Source organism: Prunus dulcis, chromosome 3 (genome assembly GCF_902201215.1).
Source record: "Prunus dulcis chromosome 3, ALMONDv2, whole genome shotgun sequence".
NCBI lineage: Eukaryota > Viridiplantae > Streptophyta > Magnoliopsida > Rosales > Rosaceae > Prunus > Prunus dulcis.
In genome coordinates this window covers 21,457,904-21,481,091 of record NC_047652.1, presented here as the reverse complement: position 1 = coordinate 21,481,091, position 23,188 = coordinate 21,457,904, and the positions used below count along the sequence as shown (strand labels likewise).

At 38.7% G+C, this 23,188-nt stretch overlaps 4 protein-coding genes and 1 pseudogene across 4 annotated transcripts in view; 1 reads left to right on the top strand and 4 right to left on the bottom strand.

The window, feature by feature from the left end:
• The window catches only part of LOC117623146 (UDP-glycosyltransferase 83A1-like), a 3,628-nt gene extending 2,839 nt beyond the window's left edge, over positions 1–789 (bottom strand). Inside the window, exons 1-2 of the mRNA XM_034354017.1 lie at positions 306–789; positions 2–108 (exon numbers count right to left, since the gene is read on the bottom strand). Of these exons, the coding sequence (XP_034209908.1) occupies positions 2–108; positions 306–789 (591 nt within the window). The remainder of the gene's footprint in view (position 1; positions 109–305) is intronic.
• Positions 790–2,784: 1,995 nt separating this feature from the next.
• Positions 2,785–4,488, bottom strand: LOC117623227 (UDP-glycosyltransferase 83A1-like). Its single transcript, XM_034354125.1, has 2 exons — positions 4,005–4,488; positions 2,785–3,668 (listed from the first exon to the last, which is right to left on the bottom strand). The coding sequence occupies exons 1-2, from the start codon at positions 4,486–4,488 to the stop codon at positions 2,785–2,787; spliced, it is 1,368 nt and encodes a 455-aa protein (XP_034210016.1).
• A 1,081-nt stretch (positions 4,489–5,569) lies between these two features.
• On the bottom strand, positions 5,570–7,447 carry LOC117622838 (UDP-glycosyltransferase 83A1-like). Its single transcript, XM_034353615.1, has 2 exons — positions 6,567–7,447; positions 5,570–6,453 (listed from the first exon to the last, which is right to left on the bottom strand). Exons 1-2 carry the CDS (start codon positions 7,111–7,113, stop codon positions 5,570–5,572), a joined length of 1,431 nt encoding a protein of 476 aa, XP_034209506.1. The 5' UTR covers positions 7,114–7,447.
• Positions 7,448–7,584: 137 nt separating this feature from the next.
• Positions 7,585–23,188, bottom strand: part of LOC117622839 — a 32,965-nt pseudogene continuing 17,361 nt past the window's right edge.
• On the top strand, positions 18,224–20,960 carry LOC117622836 (LEAF RUST 10 DISEASE-RESISTANCE LOCUS RECEPTOR-LIKE PROTEIN KINASE-like 2.3). Its single transcript, XM_034353614.1, has 4 exons — positions 18,224–19,119; positions 19,291–19,338; positions 19,420–19,533; positions 19,674–20,960. The coding sequence occupies exons 1-4, from the start codon at positions 18,258–18,260 to the stop codon at positions 20,825–20,827; spliced, it is 2,178 nt and encodes a 725-aa protein (XP_034209505.1). The 5' UTR covers positions 18,224–18,257; the 3' UTR covers positions 20,828–20,960.

Below are 23,188 nucleotides of genomic sequence, written 5' to 3'. Positions count from 1 at the left end.
TAATTTTCTGAGTGGTTAAGTCGCCAATACATGACCACAACAAGTGTTCAGTTTTCATGATGGGCATGTTTGGTGCCAACTGAAACATCTGGCCTTTTGGGGCAGTTCCTGCCACAAATGAACCGTTGTGAAATGATAACAGATAAAAACAGAACTCCAGAATTGAACTTGTTCAAATTTCCAAATAGTCATTGGATCAAAATTTTACATTTAAGATGAGATGAGTGAGCTTGGACAATCTTGATGAAGAACTAGTTAGACTAAAATATTATGTACTTGACAAGTTAGGGGTAAGAGGATCTCACCATCATTGTTAATGATTCCTTCATGAATTAACTTTGGTATACTAAGTATCAACGCCAAGACTGCAGCTGCAGCAGGACAAAAGGCAACCCTCCTGATTTTCATTTTCTCTGCTACTTCAAGAATCCACCCTGCAGTCTGATCAGCAATGACACAAGTGATTTTTTGGCCTTCCCCTTGGTTGATCTTCTCTATCAGCTCCTCCAACTTCCCAGGCATGACTCGTTGCATTGCTTCCGATAACCGCCCTAGCTCATTCCTGTCCTCCAACGGTTCTAAGCCGTCTGGAATCGAAACTAGATGAATATGATCCCTGCTTATATGACTTTCATCGGCCAAAGCATTCATGACTCGCTTGTGATTGTGCTCTGTGTTCACAAATGTGACTTCGAAGCCAAGATTAGCTAAACACTGTGACAACTCCATCAAGGGAATTACATGACCTTGTGCTGGAAAAGGAATAGCTAAAATATGTTGTTTGCTCATTCTTTTTCTTTATTTTTCGTTTTCCCTCTTTCAGATGTTTTCTTATCTTAATCAGGTCTTTTTAATTATGAGGAGCCATTACTGTTGGTGTTGACTTCATTGTTACTGGTCTTATTTTTAAGTTATTAATTTGGTTTATTAGACCATCTACAATCATGCTCTCTATTTTTTTGTTAAAATTTAGCTAAAAACACACAAAAGTTATTTTAGGAGTTCTCTATAAAATTTCAACGTCAATCATATTCTCTAATTTAGGAAGTCATAAATGCTAGAATTATATTTCAATTCAACATAAATGGTCAATCTATATGAAAAAAAGTATAAAAATGGACAATATTTATTAAAGGTTTAAAAATATTCATTAAATAGGATATCATTAAATTATAGGGAGCCACTAAAAGTTCATTCTCTATCCTCAAATTTAGGAGCTCCTAGAGGTCTCCCTATTTTAGGAGCTGGATAGGGAGCACAGTTGGAGGTGGGTATTCTTACTTCCTCCCTAAATTTTATTTAAGGAGGTGGGTTAGGGAGTCCATTATGGATCCTCTTATATCGTTGTTTTCTTGATGCTTTGGTGAATGTATAATTTCTTCATCGTTCTTTATGGAAGTATTAAAGATGTTAAATATGCAATAGACAAAGGTGTTCTTTTCATGCTAGGTGTGGGAGGCATTTTCGTCCCACAAGAATATTCGTCTAAGATTCCTCCTTCCTCTTCATCATTTCTTTCTCCCTGCAAAATAAATTGGAATAAGGGGACCACACTCGGGGGTGTTGGCCAAAGACCCTCCAATGCCTAAGTTAGTTCAATTGATTCGTAGGAAAATAATAACTAAAAAGGGTACGGAGATATATGTATGGTGTGAACCAGGTGGCCAGAGCCGTGTGTGAGAGAGAAAGAATTATGGTGGCTAGGGTTTGTGAGATGGAATTTCCGCAGAGTTTCAGATAGGATTTTTGATGTACATCAACCTTAGCTATCTATTTATAGGAGCCTCAGAGGCTAGGGTTTCAGAAGAATAATTCCACATATGGAAAGGAATTATTCTTCCCTGATTTGGCGAGATTGGTATAATTAGGGATTTGATTTAAATCAAATCCCTAATAATCAAATCCCTAATCAAGGCGAGAATCAAATAAATTTCCAATTAAATCAGGTAACTACCAATTAGGTCAAATAATTCCCAAATTGATTGGCTTAATTATTTGACCTAGGATGAGATATTTTGTTTCCACACTATGGTCACTTGAATCAAATGGCCAATGAGAGTGATTAGAGGTGCCAACATGTTTGATTGACATTGACATTGAAATGGTGAAATTGTCATACATCATTGGACATTGAATATAGCTGATGTAAGTTATTCCATGTCTTTATTCAATAGTACTAACCTTGATCAGACATGGCTTCAGTAGGTAAGATAGAGATCTTCTTCTATGCAGTCCTTAAGCTCTTTCTCTTATGGGGTGAGATTTCTGTATGAGTAGTTGATTAACAGATAGAGAATGGACCTCTATTTATATTACTTAAGTTTCCTGCCCATTAAGAAATACTTAAGTAATCTAGTTTGCATTAGGATAGTTTGTTTCAATCCATATGGAATTAGAAATTCTTTAAGTTCTTGTTTCCTATTAAAACACTCTTAGAAAAAGAACCGCAGATTATGTTTAAGTCTGTACTCCTAGATCAGTGTAAATTGCCGAATCATTACAGGATTAGAAACCCATAATCATGTAAGACAAGTCATTGTCTTATAGCTGAAACATATAAATTTTGACATATCATATGGTGCACTCTTGAACTTCAAACTTGAATTTTGAGGTAAGGGGCTTGTAGCTCAAGCAATATTAATTACCTCAACACTCGAGGTTTTAGGTTCGATTCCCCCTTCCCTAATAACGCTTGTATTAAAATATATATATATATATGAAAAATAAAAAAAATAAAACTTGAATTTTGAGTAGACGAAACCAAATGATAGGCGACTTGCTTGCTTACGATTTGATCCATTCAATAAAATTCTTAAAGGTCTTGTTGGATTGGCCCCCTTCTTTGACACTGGTCATGGCCAATTCCTTGAGTTTGGAAGCTCTTGCTTTGAAATTTTCATCACCAAGCAGTTGCTCCAACTTGTTATTGATTTCTGCTTGAGTTATGATCCCTTTTTCATTCTTACTGAACTTCAACCCCACCTTCCAAACATCAGAAATGTAGCTCTCATTAAGGAACTGGTCAGCAAAGTATGGCCAGCACAAGAAAGGAACCCCATTGGTTAAACCTTCTATTGTAGAGTTCCAACCACAGTGGCTTAAGAAGCAAGCAATAGAAGGATGAGCTAGAACCTTTTGCTGAGATGCCCAACCCACCATCAGACCGCGAGGGGCTACACGCTCTTGATATCTTTCTGGGTATGGATCACATGTCTTGTCAGTAGTATCTGGCCTTACAACCCAGAGGAATGGCCTTTGGGATAGCTCAAGAGCCAGAGCCAGTTCTTGGAATTGTGTTTGATCAAAAACTGTGAAGCTGCCAAATGCAACATAGATGACTGAGTTGAGTGGCTGTTGATCCAGCCATTGCAAGCAAGTTGAGTCTTGTGGCCAAAAGGAGCCTGCTGAATTTCCGACCCGGTTGCTTGCCAAGAGTGGGCCTATTGGTAAAATTTCAGGGGCCGAGGTGAATGCTTCTGGCTCAAAGTCATATGTTGAGTTGCAAACAAGCCTTTCTACCAGTTTCAGAGTCCTGTTGATTCTTAACATTACCTCAAATATCATTTTCTGAGTGGTGAAGTCACCTATGCATGCCCACACAAAGTCTTTAGTGTTCATGGTGGGCATGTTTGGTCCCAAGTCAACATTCTGGCTTTTCAATACAGTTCCTGCCAAAAGTGAAAGATTATGAAAAAGATAAGGACAATAACTGAAGATACCCCAAAAAAATCCCACATCAATGTGCTGACGAAGTACTTTAAATCTTCTGGCATTAGCCATGTTGGATTCAAGGATGCCACTTAACAGAACTCAAGAACACCATGTCCTCATAAGTCCCATTGCTACTTAAGGTTAGTGAAATTTTTTCATATATTGTTTCTGTGCTTATCCTATTGCATAGTTTGATGAGTGAGTTTGATCAATCTTAATTAAGAACCTGTTGGACTAAAATATTGCATAATAGTGTTTCATAATATTCACAAGTTAGAGATGGAGGATCTTACCATCATTGCCAATGATTTCTTCATGAATTAACTTTGGGATACCGAAAATCAACGTCAACGCTGCAGCTGATGCAGGCCAAAAGGCAACCCGCTTGAGTTTCATTTTCTCTGCTACTTCCAGGGCCCAGGCACAATTCTCATCAGCAATGACACAAGTGACTTTGTCACCTTCCCCTTGGTTGATATTTTCTATGAGCTCCTCCAACTTCCCAGGCATGATCCATTTTAATGCTTCAGTTAACTGCCCTAGCTCACTCCTGTCCTCCCAGGGTTCTAAGCCATCTGGAAGTGAAGCTAGATGGAGCTGATTCCTACTTATATGACTTTCATCAGCCAAGGCATTCACGACTCGCTTGTGATTATGCTCTGTGTTCACAAATGTGACTTTGAAACCATGATTAACTAAGCATTGTGAAAACTCCATCAAGGGAATTACATGCCCTTGTGCAGGATAAGGAATAGCTACAATATGCGGCTTGCTCATTTTTTTTCTTTCTTGATTTTCCCTGTTCCACTTCCAGATGTTTTCAAATGCAGTTTCCTTATCATGCCATATATAGAACAAGCTTGAGGCATTGGTTGAATAGCCATTACTGTAGGTTTTGTCTTCATGGGCATTGGCCTTATTTGAACCCAGAGAAGGGAATCAATCATTTTGTCTCTTTCCTTTACAGGCCATTCATTATATCTATCTATTTGTTATTGAGTTCATGCCTATTTTAGTTTATTCTGTTGCAATTTTGTTGATGCTACGGCTTTAGTATCATCATTCTGTTGTTTTATATTCTTGTTTTGTCACTGATGGAACTGCTTTCATTCTTTGTGGAAGTATTGAATTCTATTTTGCAGCTTACACCAACTTGGTCTCATTTCCTTAAAAAAAAATTCCTTTTTCGAACAATAGACAAAGATGTTACCATGCTATTATCAATCTCATTGGCCACGAGAGTGATCATCGGTATCAAAAGTTTGATGACGTTGAGATGCTGAAATGGTCAATCTAATAGAAACATATATAATCTGACAAATCATATGCTGCGGTCATCTTTAAACTTGACATGGAGAGAATACCTAGTTAGTGAGCGGTGCTAGGAAGATATGTACAACCTAAGGCCTTTGAGCAATTGAGTATAATTCTTTCCTGCTAGGTGTTAGGTTAGACTTGGTGTTTAATTCTCTGTGAATAATATGTTTTTAAACCTTGGGGTCTCATTTCACAGCAGTAATATATATATATATATATATATATATATAGTCTGAATTTCAAAGCAGTAATATGGTTGACCAGAAAATGATGCCTTTTGGTGTCTGGTGTTGCTTCTCCTCCTAATTTTTATTTCAGGAAAAAGAAGGGAAGCGCACACACATGCACAAAGAGACAACAAGGACAGGAAAAAAGCTTGAAAGTTTCCCTACGCTTTTATCTTTTCTATTAATTATTGAATGAGTACATCAGCTGAGGTATTGGTCTTATATTATTAATACTTGAACCAGATCTATTGGCACATTTTCTGTGTTGCCTTTTTCCTTTTGTTCATATCGAATGAAAAAGATAGGCGACTTGCCTATGCCTTCATCCATTCAATAAAGTTCTTAAAGATCCTGTGAGATTGGCCGCCTTCTTTGGTATTGGTCATGGCCATTTCCTTCAGTTTGGAAGCTCTTACTTTGAAATTTTCATCACCAAGAAGTTGTTCCACCTTCTTATTGATTTCTTCTTGTGGTATGATCCCACTTTCATTCTTGTTGAACTTCAATCCCACCTTCCAGACATCACAAATGTAGCTCTCATTAAGGAACTGGTCAGCAAAGTATGGCCAGCACAAGAAAGGAACCCCATTGCTTACACCTTCCATGGTAGAGTTCCAACCACAGTGGCTTAAGAAGCAAGCAATGGAAGGATGAGCCAGAACCTTTTGTTGAGGTGCCCAACCCACCATCAGACCGCGAGAGGCTACTCGGTCTTGATATCCTTCTGGGTAGGGATCAGATCTTTTGTCAGTGATATCTGGCCTCACAACCCAGAGGAATGGCCTTTGGGACAGCTCAAGAGCCAGAGCCAGTTCTTGGAATTGGGTTCGATCAAAAACTGTGAAGCTACCAAATGCAACATAGATGACTGAGCAGGCTGGTTGTTGATCCAACCACTGTAAGCAAGTTGAGTCTTGTGGCCAAAAGTAGCCTGCTGAATTTCCAAGCCGGCTGCTTGCCAAAAGCGGGCCTATTGGTAACATCTCTGGTGCCATGGCAAATGCTGCTAGCTCAAGTTCATATGCTGAGTTGCAAACAATCCACTCTGCCAATTTCACAGTCTTGTTGTTTCTTACCATAACTTGAAATACTATTTTCTGAGTGGTTAAGTCACCAATGCATGCCCACACAAAGTCTGCAGTTTTCATGGTAGGCATGTTTGGTGCTAACTGCATTATCTGGCTTCTTGGGACAGTTCCTGCCAAAAGTGAATGACTATGAAAAGAAAAGACAATAACAGAATTCAAGAACTTGTTGGACAAAATATTACATGATAGTGTTCCATAATATTCACATGAAAAAGGATCGTACCATCGTCGTTAATGATTCCTTCATGAATTAACTTTGGGATAGAAAATTGCAAAGCCAAAAGCGCAGCTGCTGCAGGCCAGAAGGCAACTCTCCTGATATTCTGTTTCTCTGCCACTTCCAGAGCCCACCCGGAACTCTCATCAGCAATGACACAAGTGACTTTGTCACCTTTCCCTTCATTGATCTTCTCTATTAGCTCCTCTAACTTCCCAGGCATGATTCTTTGTATTGCTTCACATAACTGTCCTAGCTCATTCCTGTCCTCCCATGGCTCTAAGCCATCTGGAAGTGAAACTAGATGAATACGGTCCGTGAACTGACTTTCATCAGCCAAGGCGTTCACGACTCGCTTGTGATTGTACTCTGTGTTCACAAATGTGACTGTGAAGCCATGGTTAACTAAGCATTGTGACAGCTCCATCAAGGGAATCACATGACCTTGTGCTGGAAAAGGAACAGCTATTATATGTGTGTTGCTCATTTTTGTTCTTGAATTTTCCTTTCTCGCTTTAAGATGTTTTCGAATGTGGTTTCTGAATCGTATCATATATAGAAGGAGCTTGGAGCATTGGTTTAGGCGCCATTACATAGGTGTTGTCTTCATTGGCATTGTTCTCATTTGAATCCAAAGTTGGGGAATCAACCATTTTGTCTCTTTTGTTTAGATTTCACAGTTCATTTCTTTTTTGGTTTACTATGATGTTGTTTTCAGTGAATGGCTTTAGTTTCTTCACTCTATTGTTTTATACTTTGTTCTATAATTGATGGAACTACCTTTCATTCTTTGTGGAAGTATTGAAGATGTTAAAATGGCAACTGGGGTTTTGGTTTCTGTATTTGTAGTTTACACCAGCTTGACCCCAACTCCTTCCAAGAAGTAAATTTACGTTTGATCCAATGCTTGAAAAGCTTACCAATCTTTTCATCCACTCAATAAAACTACTGAAAGTTTTGTATGAGCCACCACCTTCTTTGATAGTATTCATAACCATTTTCTTGATATCCAACGCCCTTGCTTTAAAATTACTGTTTCCTAGCAGCTGCTCCACCTTATTTTGTGATTTCTCTGTGGGTAATGATCCTACTCCCATCCCGATCAAAGACCAAACCAACCTTCCAAACATCACAAATGTAGCTTTGATTGAGAAATTGATCAGCAAAGAGTTCAAGCCCCAGGGCCAGTTCTTTGAACTGTTTTGGATCAAAAACCGTGAAACTACCAAAAGCAATATGTATGAGGGGTTGTGGTGGTTGCCAGTTCAAACAAGAGTCTTCTGGCCACAAGTTTCCAAAAATGGCCCTGGTAGAATCTCTGGGGCCATGGTAGATGCTGCAGGCCCAAGGTCTGCTTATTTCATTGATTGGGTTCTAACCATAAGTTCAAACACATTTTTCTGCAAAGCCTTGCTGCCAAGGCATGCCCACACCAAGTTTGCTGTGTTCATGCCAGGCATATCTGGTGATAATAACTTAATTACTTGTTTCTTTATGGAAGTGCCAATTATAATTGAAGTTTGTCATGGTAAAGAAAGGCCTGCCAATTATTACTCATTTCAATGTCCTTCTAACATGTTCCAATTTTGTCACAGTTTGTAAAGCAACCAACAAACAAAATTGTAAAGCAACCAAATACACCAGTTTCTGATCAAGCTGCAACAACAATAATGAGCAAAGAACTCTAAAAAGCACATCAATGATGATATATGCTCAACAAATCAACTTAAAAATATAGAGAGAATTTTATAAATTTCAATACATATACTTCACAATTTTTTTTACTCAAATTCAATCATGATACATGTTTAACAAATTATATTTGAACAAAAACAAGTTGCACTGCAACCACCGTAATAAATCAACAAACCAAAAGGCAAAGTCATCATGAAAACAAGTAATTAAACAAAGTCAAAAAAGGCATATGCATTGATGAGAAAATTTCATAATTTCCATTAACTTCAAAAATCATACTGATACCTAATGATAACATGTTTACATACCTCTTCTAATACGAAGACATCGCCAAGATCGAAACAAATCGCACCAAGAACAAACGAAAATGGAAGAAATTCAAAGCAAAAAAATGACGAGCTGTCACAAGAAAAATACCATACGACAGTAAAATCACAATCACACGCATATAAGACAAGGATTTGAGTGGCTCACCCTTGAAATTGGGCTACGTCCACTGTTTGTATTTGTATTGTATTTATGAGAGGGTTTTACAATTGAGGGCTTGAGAGGCTTTGTTTAGCTGGGAGCAGCTTGAGGTGAAAATAGGAAAGCTTGCTGGAGCTCTTGCTTAGGAACAATGCGGTTTGCTCTTGGTGAGCTTGGGTGGGTTTGCTGTATTTGAGCTGGGCGTGTCCCTCCTTGGGGTTGAGGGCTCTTTATTGTAGAGCCAGAAAGTAGACACCCGACAAGATGTAGGCATGTTACCGAATCTCTATAAATTTTGTGTTTTTGGTGCGTTTGCTTTATCACTCTTGGAGTGTGTGTTCATTCTTGGTTTGTGTATGCATGTCTTATAGTCCATGGATAACAAGATCTTGGAGTGTATTAGGGAGTTACAATAGTTAATCCTACTAATGATGGGAAATGGTCAGTTGTCAATTACGTTGTTATTAGGCCATAACTCCATATTTATGTTTATGATAATGGCTGGCTTGCTGTAAATGTAGATTATTCTTTACAGACTTTTGTGTGTGTGTGTGTGTATATATATATATTGTATAATGATCATATGAATAATATAAGGAAAAATCAGTTTCTACATGGTATCAAAGCTAATGGCTAACGCCGATTAGCGATACTCCAATTGCCAACATTGAGAGTCGTTGGCGCTCCTCACCCATAAAGGTGTTTGTTTCTATATAGTCCTTTTTCCTCTCCTCTTCTTAAAGATGAATACCTTTTTTTTTTCCCTTTCTTCCACAGCTCAGAGCCTCTTCCACTCCTCAGATACCTAGTCCTACTCCTTATCCAAGTCCATCTCTTGATATCATAGCCAGATCTCTGTTTTCCCTCAGAGACCACACCTCTCTATCGTTGTTTCCCTCTTTCTCTTGAAATCTATGTCCACTTCTTTATCTCCGTCGCACCGTCTCTCTCGTCGAGCCGTCTCTCTTCCCTCCGCGAGCCTTATCCTAGTCTGCCATCATGGTTTCTCTCTCCCATGGTTCTATGACGGTTTCTCTATCATGGTTTCCATATTTTTTCCTCATATTTGTTGATGCTGGCCGTCATCGTTCACCTAGCAGTCTCTCTTTCCTTCGTGAGTCTCGTCAACACTCGCCTAGCAGTCTCTCTTTCCTTCGTGAGTCTCGTCAACACTCGTCGAGCCTTCTCTGTCGTGCTACACTGCCACTATTCCCTTTGCACATCCCTTGTTTCTTCCTCTGTGCTGTCGACTTGGTATCGATCACTCAAGCCCTATCATTGTGTTGCCGACTTGGTATCTCTGTGTTGTTGCTTTGGTATTGGCCTCTCACGCTCTCCCTCTGCTCAACCGGTGTTCTCCTCCCATCTTAAGCCCAATCTCTTTCTTTGATTTTACTACTGGTCTCTGTCTTCTTCGCTGCTCTTTTGCGCTGCCTTTCTTCTTCTCTGTTACTGGTATTTGTTGGCGAGTCCTTACTTAATTAGGATTTTAGTTCCTTATTTCATTGGAATTTTGGTTACTTACCAATTATTATTTAGTCCTATTGTAACAGAGATTTACTTCATATTGTAATTTAGATATATTTCCTATTTTATTTAGGGTTAACACATCTTTGTACTTGTATAAATACCTCCATATTGGAGAAGAATCATAATATGAGCATAACTGAATATTTGCCATACTTTATTTGACTTTGTATCAGAGCCAGGTTCTGATATAGGGACCTATGCTTGCGTTCTCCTTGCAATTTAAGTGCTCTCCTCCCCTTCTCTTCAAGGGAGGGAGGGGGAGTGAAAAATATATGTTAATTGACGTATCTCCATTACCTTGACGTATGCCCATGAAAATATTGTCTAGTTCTTGACTCCGACTACTCTTTCTCTTCAGGGGGAGAGGGGGAGTGAAGAGAAGTTGTGTTTATATAAATTAGCTTAAGTTTATATGGAAGAATTTATTGTTGCCATTGCCGCTATTGTCACCTTTGATGACAGGACCCAACCCAATTTCCGCTTTGGAATGCGAGCCAAGTCCTGTACGTGTCCGACACCTGGCGAATGTCGGGCACAAATGACCTTTTTACCCTTCTTACTTCAATTTCTCTTTAAATTTCCTTAGACTTCTGCCGAAAATTCGGCAGAGTCTCCTCTGTATTTTGATCAATCCCAAAGTTTTTCACCTGTCAACAATCTCAAATATTTTCACCCAACTGCCAGAATGTTTCCAGTAATCAATTCGATTCTAAACACCAAATTTTCAACTGGATATCAGAGCATATTCTCAAGTTCTCAGGGTTTAAAGGATTTTCTACAACGCTACCTTACTTGGTGGTGCGGAAGCTATGACTGGCCCGGTGGTGGATCCCGCGTACCTCTATGGCCTGGGGGCGAAAAACAGTTTGAAAAAAAATGTGAGTGGACCAAAAATAATGTTCTTCAAAGCAATTCTCATAAACATAATATCCCCCATTGTAAAAAAAAGAAATTTAACTAAATAAAACTGAATACTTACTTTCTACATCACGCATAGTCAATTCAAGGCATTCTATATCAATCATATTCAAGCTCGAAAGTTTCATACAAAAACCACTGAATTCAAAGCTTTCATAAAAGTACTGAAATCAAACGCGTATAAAAAATCTGTACTCAGACCTTTCATAACTGAATAAATATAAAGGGATCTATGTCCGAAAAATCAGAAAAACTGATTTATAATACTGAAAATCAACATTTAATAAAGAAACTCAGAATCCTTTGAAAATACCACCAGTATGTACCCCTGTCATTTTCGTCAATTCCCTGGCAGGTCTCGGGCGTCACACAGACTTACCCGAGCCGCAAACTGGCGAAATCAGGGGACTATGATCAGCTTGTCCCGCCGGCAGATTCCTCGATGACACCAAGTCAGCTCGAGTCGCTCTGGCAGGATGCAGGGGACCGTAGTCAGCCTGATCCGCAATCCTGGCAGGTCTCGGGGACATAAAGTCAGCCGAGCCGCAATTCTGGCAGGTCTCGGGACACCAAGTCTGCCGAGCCGCAAATCCTGGCACTCACGGTCCGAGCGTCCCCGAAACTCGTGAGGCAAGTCAGGTGCACTGACTGAACTATAATCAGACTGGATGTCCGTAGACATCGGTCCGACTCTGGGTAATCACCATAAAGAAAAACGGGTGCGAGGTGGTTTTAAAATAATGTCCTTTTAAAAAGAAATATCTGAATAATAACTGTAAAACTCAAGTCGTGCTGCGGTCTTAACTGATTCAAAACTCAAACTCTGTTTCTGTAACTGGTAAATAAGCAGCACCGACTTATAGCATTATTATTGTACTGCTCATATTCAAAATCGTATTAAAACTTACTCAAAGACTGAATGAAGAAACTTACTCAAATAAACTCATTTATAAAACTCATGTAGATAAAATCATTTATAAAATCTATTTTATATAAAAGCACATCAATTCATATAAAAGCACATCAATTCATTCATGAAATTTGATTTATGAAAGAAGGTCCACTCACAGATGGTCCGAGCTACTTCGATCCCTCGGAGGTCTCCTTTTAAAATCCTGTCGGGCTCCTGGTGCCTGATTACCCCGAAAGATTAAATTAATAAACTGCTGAAATAAAACGAATTTCAACTAAACACCCTGCCCCCGGCTCCTAGAAATACGTGCTTTTCAATTTACAAAAATACTCCTATGCCCACATTAGCCTTTTCGGACAGTTGGCCCAGTTTTGGGAGGTCCGATACTCAGCTAAGCGATAACTGTCAGATCGGCCGACCCGGGACCCGTTGGGTCCACAATCTCTGATGGCCAATCTGGATTTCCCTGAAGGTTTCTCACACAACGGGAACCATGTTCTGCGAATTTGGTCCGAATCGGACGGTCGGATTGGCCAAAATCGCGTTATCGCTTAAAACTCAAACCCTAGCCCCAGGGTTCGCGATTTCGGAGTATCCGGGACTCTGATTCGCAATCCGTCGAATCCTACGTGATCCTGAAATCACGTAGACCGACATATCCAAAATTCAGCTCGATCCGACTATTTAACGACACAGCACTCACGGATCGCGCGATATGAAAAATCCGTTCGGGGCTCAAACGGACTCCGAATCGAGATCCGCGAAATCCCACACGCTTGTGACGACACGAGGGTCACAAATCTGCACAGAATTATATCAGTACCCTCGCCCACGCGCTCCAGCACGCGCGGGCAGCTTTGGGTGTCCAAAGCGATACCGGGTGGCCGAAAAATTTCGGAACCAAGACTCCAAACTCCTACTCTAGGTAAAACACCCAATTTGGAGTCACTTTTGTTCTTGGACCACCCCCAAAAAGTGACCGGAAATGGTAGTTTCGAGCGGCCGAAGTTTCGGCCAAACTTCAAGTCGTAAATCGAACCCCTTAACGCTAAAATCGATCAAAGCCCATATACCCATCAGCTAGAGCACGAAAAATAGGTCAAAAACCATACCTTACTCGATCGATTTGGTGGAGAAACGGAGGAGAAATCTGAGCTGGAAGTTCGGGTGGCATTCGGACGAACCATCGTCGGAAATCATGGTTTTCCGGCCAGATTCCCGCACCCCCGAGGCTGGTGTTGGTCGGAAAAGAACGACGGTCGAGTCACGGTTCCAACGGTACCCACGGCGGAGATCGGTTCCAAGTATGGTGGCCGTGGCGACGAGTTGAATGGGTGGAGGTCGCGGGCGGTTTGGCTGCGGGAGGAGAGAGAGAGAGCTGACGGGGGGGAGGAGAGAGAGTGATATAAATATCTGACTTTTTGACCAAATTACCATTTTGCCCCTCGCGATTTTTAGACCATAACTTCTTCGTTACGGCTCCGATTCGGGTCTACTCCGTGTCTACGAACTCCTTTCGCCGCGCTCTACGCAATGGCGTAGGCGAAATTCCCAAATTCTTTCCCGATTAAAAATTCAAATTTTCCCTATTAAAATATGCGAGGGCAATTTGGTCATTTCGCTAAAAGATATTTTCCTTACCTTTTTAAGATATTTTCTTTCTTTTTGATATTTTGTTTTGGGTTCTTACATACGTGCTCTTTAATCTTAAAGTATATATAGATCAAAATGGTGGCGTGAGCCCTAATTTTCGGGCGTGATTCACGTTGCTAATTAAAGTAGTTACCTAGTTAGGATTCCTTATAGGAAAGTCTAACTTGTACTTATATAAATATCCTCCTTATGTAGAATATGAAATAATTCACAATCATTCAATCCTATGTTTTATGTCAAAAGTCTAATCATAAGTCCAACTTTATTTTTTTAAGTTACTTTTCTGTTATCATCTTTTATAATTTAAATCAAAATAAAAAAGTAACAGGTTTTTGGAAAACCATTGTGGAAATGCCCAAAGACTTTTTGGAAATTTCAGGCCTACTAGATGGTCCAAGTTTCACGTTGGTGCCGACAAACTTTCTGGACTATTCTGGTGTTTCAGCATGTACATACAGTATAACAGCTGTATTTGAAGTTTTGAGCACAATACATGGACTCTTCTGCACCTTTTTGACTAGTTTATTGTGTTGTTGATGGGAATGGACCAAGAATAATTTATTTGGACATTTAAACTACACGACCATTCAAATACTAAGGGAAAAAATATTTATTCGAGTTTATTTCACAATTTCATCATATTAATCATTCTATTTTTTAGGTAATCATCTTTGAGTAATGACCTAAATCATGAATCTTTGGTTAATAAGATGACATTGTGCAGTGGGCATAGAGTACTGGCTAGTGTTGTAATAACTTAATAATAAGGGGTTAGAGCTTTTGGATAAAAACTAAAAAATAATAATTAAATAGAGAAGTTCGCAGGAAATATTGACACACCCTCATCTAAATATTACACTTTCACGTTTGAAGAAAATTTAATAACACAAGAAGTTTGTAATTCTAATAATTAAGATCATTTATTTTTACTCTGGAAGATCAATATTCGATTCTTCTTCCTTCATAAGTGTTTGTATGAAAAAAAAAAAATATATAAATACTAACAATTTTATTCACTTTGGTATATGCTCAACCAACCACACAATATGGGTCACCCTTTTTTCTTTTCTATAATTCAAAATATTATATATGAACATATTTAGCAGAAGAGACACCATCTTAGTCTCAATTATGACATGTACATTGTAAGTTTGATGAATTATTGCTATCTAATACTTTACATTGAAATTTATTGAACTCAAACCAGTTTCTTAATTAACTAGTACTATCTGCTTAACACGACAATACCATAATAATCTTATTATAATAATACACGATGACTAATCTCAAAAGTGAGTGGTATAATCCATGCAGCACATGTGCTTTTTCAGCGTAGAGGTCTGTTCATTATATTCTCTTTCAACTTTAAGTGCTGGCAAAAGGATTAGGAGGCATGGCTGGATTATTACCTTCTCTTTCCAACATTTGAACTACAACTTTCATTGAAGGACGATCTATTGGATGCCATTGGATGCACCACAGACCCACAATTGCGAGTTTCTTAGCAATTGTGACATCTCCGTCGTCGTCACCGATATGGATTCGTAGGTCGTTGCCTTGCTCTAAAAGGTTATAGATCCACTCTGGGAAGTAGACTTGGCTAGTGGAGTCCTCCATGACTTTGAAGTTTTTTCTGCCTCCAACCATTTCAAGTAACAATATTCCAAAACTATAGACATCCGACTTATGGGAGACATTGCCGAAGTTCCTTGAGAAGATTTCGGGTGCAATGTAGCCCATGGTCCCCCTGGCTGTTGTCATCGATATTGCACTTTGATCCTTAGCACAAAACTTGGCTAAACCAAAATCAGAAACTTTTGGAGTGAAATCTTGGTCTAGCAATACATTATGTGGTTTGATATCGAAGTGCAGGATTCGTTGGTCGCATCCTTGGTGAAGATATTCAATTCCTCTAGCTATTCCTAGAGCGATATCTTGCAACTTATCCCAACCAAGGAATGAATTCTTAACATCTGCTGATGATAAGAAATTTTGCAAAGAACCATTTGGTAAGTATTCGTAAACAAGAGCACGAATAAATCCGTCAGCACAAACTCCAACCAAGCGAACCACATTGACATGGTGGATTTGACACATTGTCCCCACTTCGTTTATGAAATCTTCCCCTTTTTCATTTGAATTGTTGAGGATTTTCACAGCAACAATTAATTCAGAGGAAAGCTTTCCTTTGAACACTGTTCCGTAGGAACCTTGACCCAACTTTTCCTTGAATTGACTTGTTATCCTTTTAATATCAGCATAGGAATATCTACTTGGTTTCATCACTCTATAATCATCCAAAAATCTCTCAATTCTAAGGCGATTTTCTTTTTCCATTTTGTTAGAGGTATAGACATAGTAGATTGTCGGCCCCGTCGCTATTAGAACTAAACAGAGTGCTGAAATACCTGCAAATATAATCTTATGCGTTAAGAACCCACGATTTGTAGTTAGATACAAATTATTGGAAATACAGCTCAAAAAAAGCACTTCTATTCATAAGCACTTTTGTTAGAAGCAAGTCTAAGATTTATATTTAAAATTCAAGTGCTTCCTTAAAAACTTACTTTCCAAGTGCTTGAATAACCTAGAAGCATTTCTAACTTTTTCTATCAAATGTTATCAAAAGTCATTTTCAAGGCACTTCCAAACATGTCCTTAATTTCCTCTATTGGACCTCCTCCCTTATCCTTCATAAAAAGAAAGAATGCACAAAAACAGAAAAGAAATGAAGGCCTGTGGATTGCTCACCTATTATCTTCAGGGCTGTCCTCCCAAGATTATGACCTGTAAAAGTTGATTATGAAATCAGGGCTAGGATTTTCAAATCAATGAAATCCAAACAAGTTAATGTTCAAATGATCAGAAACCTTTGTAAGTACAGTTGGAGCGTCATCGATACCTTTGGACACATCAATACATTCAACTTGATCAATCTGATGTGTGAATCTACATGTCTTGCTCATCTCTTCGCAATGTTCACATGCTGGAATGGACCAATGCAACTTCAGACCATCAATGTACCTTGTTTTTATTTCAGATATATATGCAGGATCTGATGTGTAGTCATGCACCTTGGTACAAGACACCAGGGGCATTTCATGAATGGGACAATCATCAACGGAATAATCTTCTCCAAGGACAGCATAAATATGGTTTCCATGGCAAGGGGTCAACCTCGCCATACATCGATAACCATCGGGAGACTTGAAATATTTATCTCTTACTGTTGACGGTGGACAATTGAATAAGGATGCATGGCCTACGAATTCAAAGGAAGGAGAAGAACCATTGCTGTAAAAGAACTCCCTCGGCAAGCAATAATCAGAATGTCTTAATCCAATTGCATGAGATCTGTAGTTAATATCATAAACAAAGAGCTTAGCTGACGACGATGGTATCTCAAGCATAGTCTGGTTGTCGCCAGTGCATGAAAGATCAAAGCCCCGGAAGCCACAATAGATTGGCTGCCTACCTTTAAGTCGAAATGGGAATCGTATAGCTGGGCCTTCCGGGCCACATCTTGTCTCTGTGCAATCTTGAAGGACTCCTCCATCATTGACTGCATCCACCACTCGTACAATTATCATGAGTTGCATGAGCAAGCACCATAAGAAATTCATGATGAGAACGTTAGCCACAGCAGCACCGCACAAGTATTCTTGAAGATGATATACATACATATATATATACATACATATATATATATATATGTGATATGGACTTGGATTTGTTCTCTTGTGAATTTTATTCTTTATTTTTTATTTTCTCTAATTTGATTTCTTGAAACAGCATGGGCCCCACTGCTTCATTCGGGATGTTTGAGTCCGTCAATGGCGGGTGGATCATGTTGTTGGAATTTCATTTCAACCTGCACTCAAACACTCAACACAAATATATAGAGGAAGAGTTGTTAAAAGGACAAATATACCAAATTTGCAGAGGAGGTTTTTTTTCTTTGCTCTTGGCTGCTGCCAAATAATGCTACTCTTACCACATTTGTATACCATATTCTCATATTAACTTATGTGGTAGATGAGGTGTACAACCACATCGAGACTTATTATTCTCTCACATAGTTTTCATATTTGTAGATACTCTTGTTGCCTTACAAATACACTTCCACACGTCTCATTTAATGATAGGAGTATGATATTTTCTCCTTCTCTAGTGTGTCACACACGACACTGAGATAACGAAAGGAACGGCTAAGCTTTACTTTAGCCAACAACAGACGTGGCCTTCTAACACTACAAGAAAAATGCCTATTTGAAACAAGTATTTGAGACGGTCGACGCGGCCCACGATAACAGACGTGGCCTTCTAATTGCCACCCAATCCAAAATATATCATAAACATAAAATATTACAATTAAGTATTAACTTTATAACACATGCAACGCGTCTTATTTTTTTATCTGATTATAAATTATGTCAAAATTGAATTTATGAATGTCTAATTATCTCTTCAAAGGGTTATACAGTACTAAATTGGTCATCTCTGCCTTGTGATCCGACATTATGTCTGGAGGAAGTCTCCTATTTTCTGCTGCGCTCCTTCTTGATCTTCTTCTTCTTCTTCTTCTTCCTTCCTCATGTTCCCAAACAGCTTCCAATGTTACAGCTAATAAAGATGGTATCTCTGATTGTATTCGTTCTTGTGGAAATATTAATAACATAAGCCCTCCGTTCCGATTGAAAGGAGACTCTAAAGACTGCGGCAACAAAAGCTACGAGCTATCATGTGAGGCAAATGGAAATGGTACTACTCATCATGCAGTACTATACTTGTTATCAGGAAAGTACTACGTACAAGCAATCAATTACAATAACTACACAATCCGACTTGTGGATGCTGGTGTTCACAAGATCAAGGACAACTACTTCTCCCACCCACTCTACTCCTTCACCCAGTTCAACTTTTCTGACTCTAAATCTCCTTATTATGAAAATTACACCTTAATTCATTATGGTATTGGATATACAGAATTATCAATGCCTATAATTTTCCTGAGCTGTGAAAATCCAATGAATCGTTCTGATGTCATTGTTGAAACAGCTACATGCATCAATGGCCCAGGTTCTTGTTTCCCCAGTGTAAGAACGTATTCTTATTTCATGGTTGGGAGCCGTGGCTACACCAATGGCCCAAGTTCATCCAATTTGCGGGAGTCCTGTAAAATAACACTAATGGTTATGGTGTCCCCTTCAACTGGGGAAGACATGACATCCTGCAAAACAATATATAATGAAATAGCGTATGGCTTTCAACTCTCATGGCTTTCTTATGCATGTATAGTAAATTGCGGACCACCGTATGTTTGCGAGCTGAACAGAAATGGCAATCGAATCAAATGCTCAACACTCTGGTCAGATCCAAAAGGTTAGAGAATTGCCAAACCTGAAATTATCCATAATTTTTGCTTCAATTTGTATATAGTTCATGTTGGTCAAATAAAAAATTTATTTATGACTACCAAGAGTTAGGCAATGTTACTTTTTGCTTTCAATTTGTGTATAATTTATTATGTTACTGTTTTCTTTAACAATGCAGAAACCCGTTGGTACATGAAGGTCATTAAGTACATCATCTGGAAACTAGGCGAGTGGATTCCTCTGTACTCGGCAAATTTGGCTTTTTCGCTCGACTTCCATTGATCCATTTTTTCACTTTGTGTTGCAGAAACATTTATTGACCCTATTTATCAGCGCTTCCACCTTGATGGGACTTTCCCTATTAGTCCTTCCACCAACTATTTCCGCAGTCAGCTTCTGGTCTGTGCAATCATTTACCTCGGTAAGAGAAGGCACAACACAAATTTATGCTGTTACAAGAACTAAACACTTGCAGGATTGAGATGATTTGGAAAGGAGTATATTATTTTATTTTTATTCTTATTATCCTTCCTCATAATTCCCTTTCTGTGAACCATGCAGCACCATACCTAACAGCCAAAGCTTTAGTTGGTATTCCGTTTGTAACTGCATTACTAATATATAAATGGCGAAGGAGGCACTTGTCAATGTATGAGAATATAGAAGACTTTCTACGGAGTAATAATAATAATCTCATGCCAGTAAGGTACACTTACTCAGACATCAAAAAGATGGCAAAAGGTTTCAAGGACAAATTGGGTGAAGGAGGCTATGGCTCCGTATACAAGGCAAAGCTCCGCAGCGGTCGCCTGGTAGCCATAAAGATGTTAGGTAAGTCCAAAACTAATGGGCAAGACTTTATCAATGAAGTTGGCACCATTGGGAGGATTCACCATGTTAATGTGGTTCGACTAATTGGCTTCTGTGTTGATGGTTTGAAACGTGCTCTTGTATATGATTTTATGCCTAACGGCTCCCTTGAGAAATACATTTTTTCCCAACAAGGAGTTATCTCATTAAGTTCCCAGAAAATATTTGAAATCGCACTTGGAGTGGCTCGTGGCATTGAATATCTCCATCGAGGCTGTGACATGCAAATTTTGCACTTTGACATCAAGCCTCACAACATTCTTCTAGATGAGAATTTTACTCCGAAGGTCTCTGATTTTGGGTTAGCAAAGCTATACCCATTGGATAATAGCATTGTATCTTTGACTGCAGCAAGAGGAACCATGGGATACATTGCTCCAGAACTGTTCTACAAAAACATTGGAGGTGTTTCGTACAAAGCAGATGTGTATAGTTTTGGAATGTTATTGATGGAAATGGCTGGTAGAAGGAAGAACTTGAACGCGGGTATAGAACTTTCAAGCCAATTTAGCCAAATCTACTTTCCGACATGGGTTTCTGATCAGTTGAAAGAAGGAAAGGACATAGAAATAGGAGATGATGCAACAGATGAGGAAAAGAAGATCGTAAAGAAGATGATGGTTGTGGCATTATGGTGCATACAAATGAGGCCCAGTGAACGCCCTTCAATGAATAAAGTAGTGGAGATGCTCGAAGGAGACATTGAGAACCTTCAAATGCCTCCAAGGCCTTCCTTATATCCGGAACAAACTCCTACAGATGAAGTTGGTGGGGACAATCCAAGTCCCTGTGCATCAAGTGGTTCAGAATCTGAAGAGATTAGTTTGGTTGCGGATGCAAATTAAGTGATTTAATATTAGTCATGATGTGGATGTATATAAGGGAAATTTAGCAGCTCTACTTAAGGGCCAGTTAAACATGTTTTTCTTTGTTCATAGCACAAATATTTTTAATTTACATGTAATTGAGTTAAGCAAATAATTAGCCTCTGCCTTTGGTTATTGGTATGTTGATGTGCAAACAAAAGGATAGACATTGTTTGAGAAAATGCCAATGGAACTAGAAGCAATTAGAAGAAGCACAGACATTTTTTGGTCTGGAGAAGAAGCATAGACATTGTTTGAGAAAATGCCTGCCAATTAGGAACGCAATGTAAGGTCCTTCTAGCAATAATGAGAATGAAAAATACGAACAACGGAAAATAAGGTGTTGAGATTTTGACCCAAAAAAAAAAGGTGTTGAGACCAAAGCAAAGGCATATAGACTGAGAGGAAAGTTTGTACAAATGGCAACCGCGAAAGCCGGCAGCTCAGCTTGAATACTGCCCTTTATGGCATTTATACATGCTTCCCCTATCCTCTGTTTTATTCTTAAATCTTTTTTAAGTTTCAGTTTTGCGTACAGACCCTAGAGCAAGCTACAGACTTGGATTGATAATGACCAGTGGGTTTGGAGTGAGCAATTTGGGCTAAAAGATTGAAGAAATGCTATTAAAACTAAAAGTTACACTCTCATTCCATGAACAGATCTGTTATTAGATCATTGATCCCATCCATTTTCAAATAGCATCGGCAAGCCTAGATGTTCTAACCAAATACTCAGTGAAGTGGATTCATAGAATTTAATAACCAAAGCAGAAACAAGCATGAGACAGATGTTCCTAAGCAACTGCTCTGTTACTTTCTAGTTTCTACTAAATAATGTTGCCTCCATCCTCCTTCAAAGTCAAATGAGCTCTTCTTGCCCTTACTATTACTGTATATTGTGTTAATTAATCTTTTACTAATATTTAGTCTATTATGCAACCAACAAAAACAAATAATTAAATATTAAAATATTTATTAGGCCGGCCTAGCCCAGGCCAACTAATGCAATGTAGCATAAACCAGCCAAACTAATTCTACCAGACAAGTTCAAGCCCTAGCCCTAATGACTCTGTCGGTGTGGGCAGGCTTGGGCCGAAATACTAAAATTTTGACCCACCCCAAATTAGCAAGAAATGCCTAAATCATAAAACCTCAACGCGGCCCAATGTAGGTCATACGATCCACTTTCCATTAATAATTGGAGTAATTTTTGGGTGTTCCGGGTACACCACGTGGCTAGTGCACCATCCAATAGACGGAAGATATATGAAATATTTGCAATGCAGCCCGCCACATGTTATAAAAAGAAATGCAGTAAGTTAGCCAATAATTCCACATGTCTTATGTTTATTGGATGGTACACCAGCCACGTGGCGTACCCGGAACATACAAAAATTTCTCCAATAATTGAACTCTGTCTCCCTCTTCAATGTATTTATTTGTCTAGCATTTTTTTTCCTTGAAAGTTATAGTTTTCAATGCAATTGAATGAGGCATCTTTGATATTAAAGTTCTCATAATACTTCTCTTCTTCAGCTTTTTTTAGGATCTTTCCTATTTAGAGGGGTAATAGTATTAAACTCACACACATTACATAGATACTAGGATTCAAATCCAGTACCCTACATAAGGGAGCAATTCCTCTTAATCACTTTGCTTTCGTGTAACCCAGGTGACTCTTTGATATTAAAGTTTGTTAGCTCAAAAAGTCCAACCACCATTAAAACCCTCTCAGTCTTTTTTTACTTTTTTGTTTATTAATAAATAATTTAAATAAAGATAAAAGGTAACATGTTTTATTATTAAATATATATGTGGGACTCAAATTGCTTCCATGAAGTCCAAATAATCATTACTGCACAAAATATTTCCGAACTTGAGGAGTGGGTTGGAGAGAAGCATAAGTTGCCTATTGTGAAACAACTGTTGAATTCTCATTGCACTTTCTTTGTCTGTTTTTTCTTTGGGAATAGGATGAGAACAATCAGACATGATTTTCTTTCCGTGTGCTTGGTGCTGTGGTGAGGAAATATACCACCCAAGTATATGGTCAAAGTCTTCCTCTACATTGCCTGCTTAGACTTGGATTCTTGCTTCACTAGACTTAAAGTTTTCCTTTTGGAAATTTCATTAGTCTTCACTTGAAAGGAAATTTCCTTCGAGTTTAGGGGAGAGAATGGCCTATCTGCTTGAAAACAATATATAAACTTTATTGTCAAGTTGATGGGAGTAGACCATAATCATTTATTTGGAGATATAAATTCAATGGATCTATGCTTAACCCGATTTGTAGGCTAAAAAAGAAAAAAATTAACCACATCAAAAATTGTTTCTTCATTT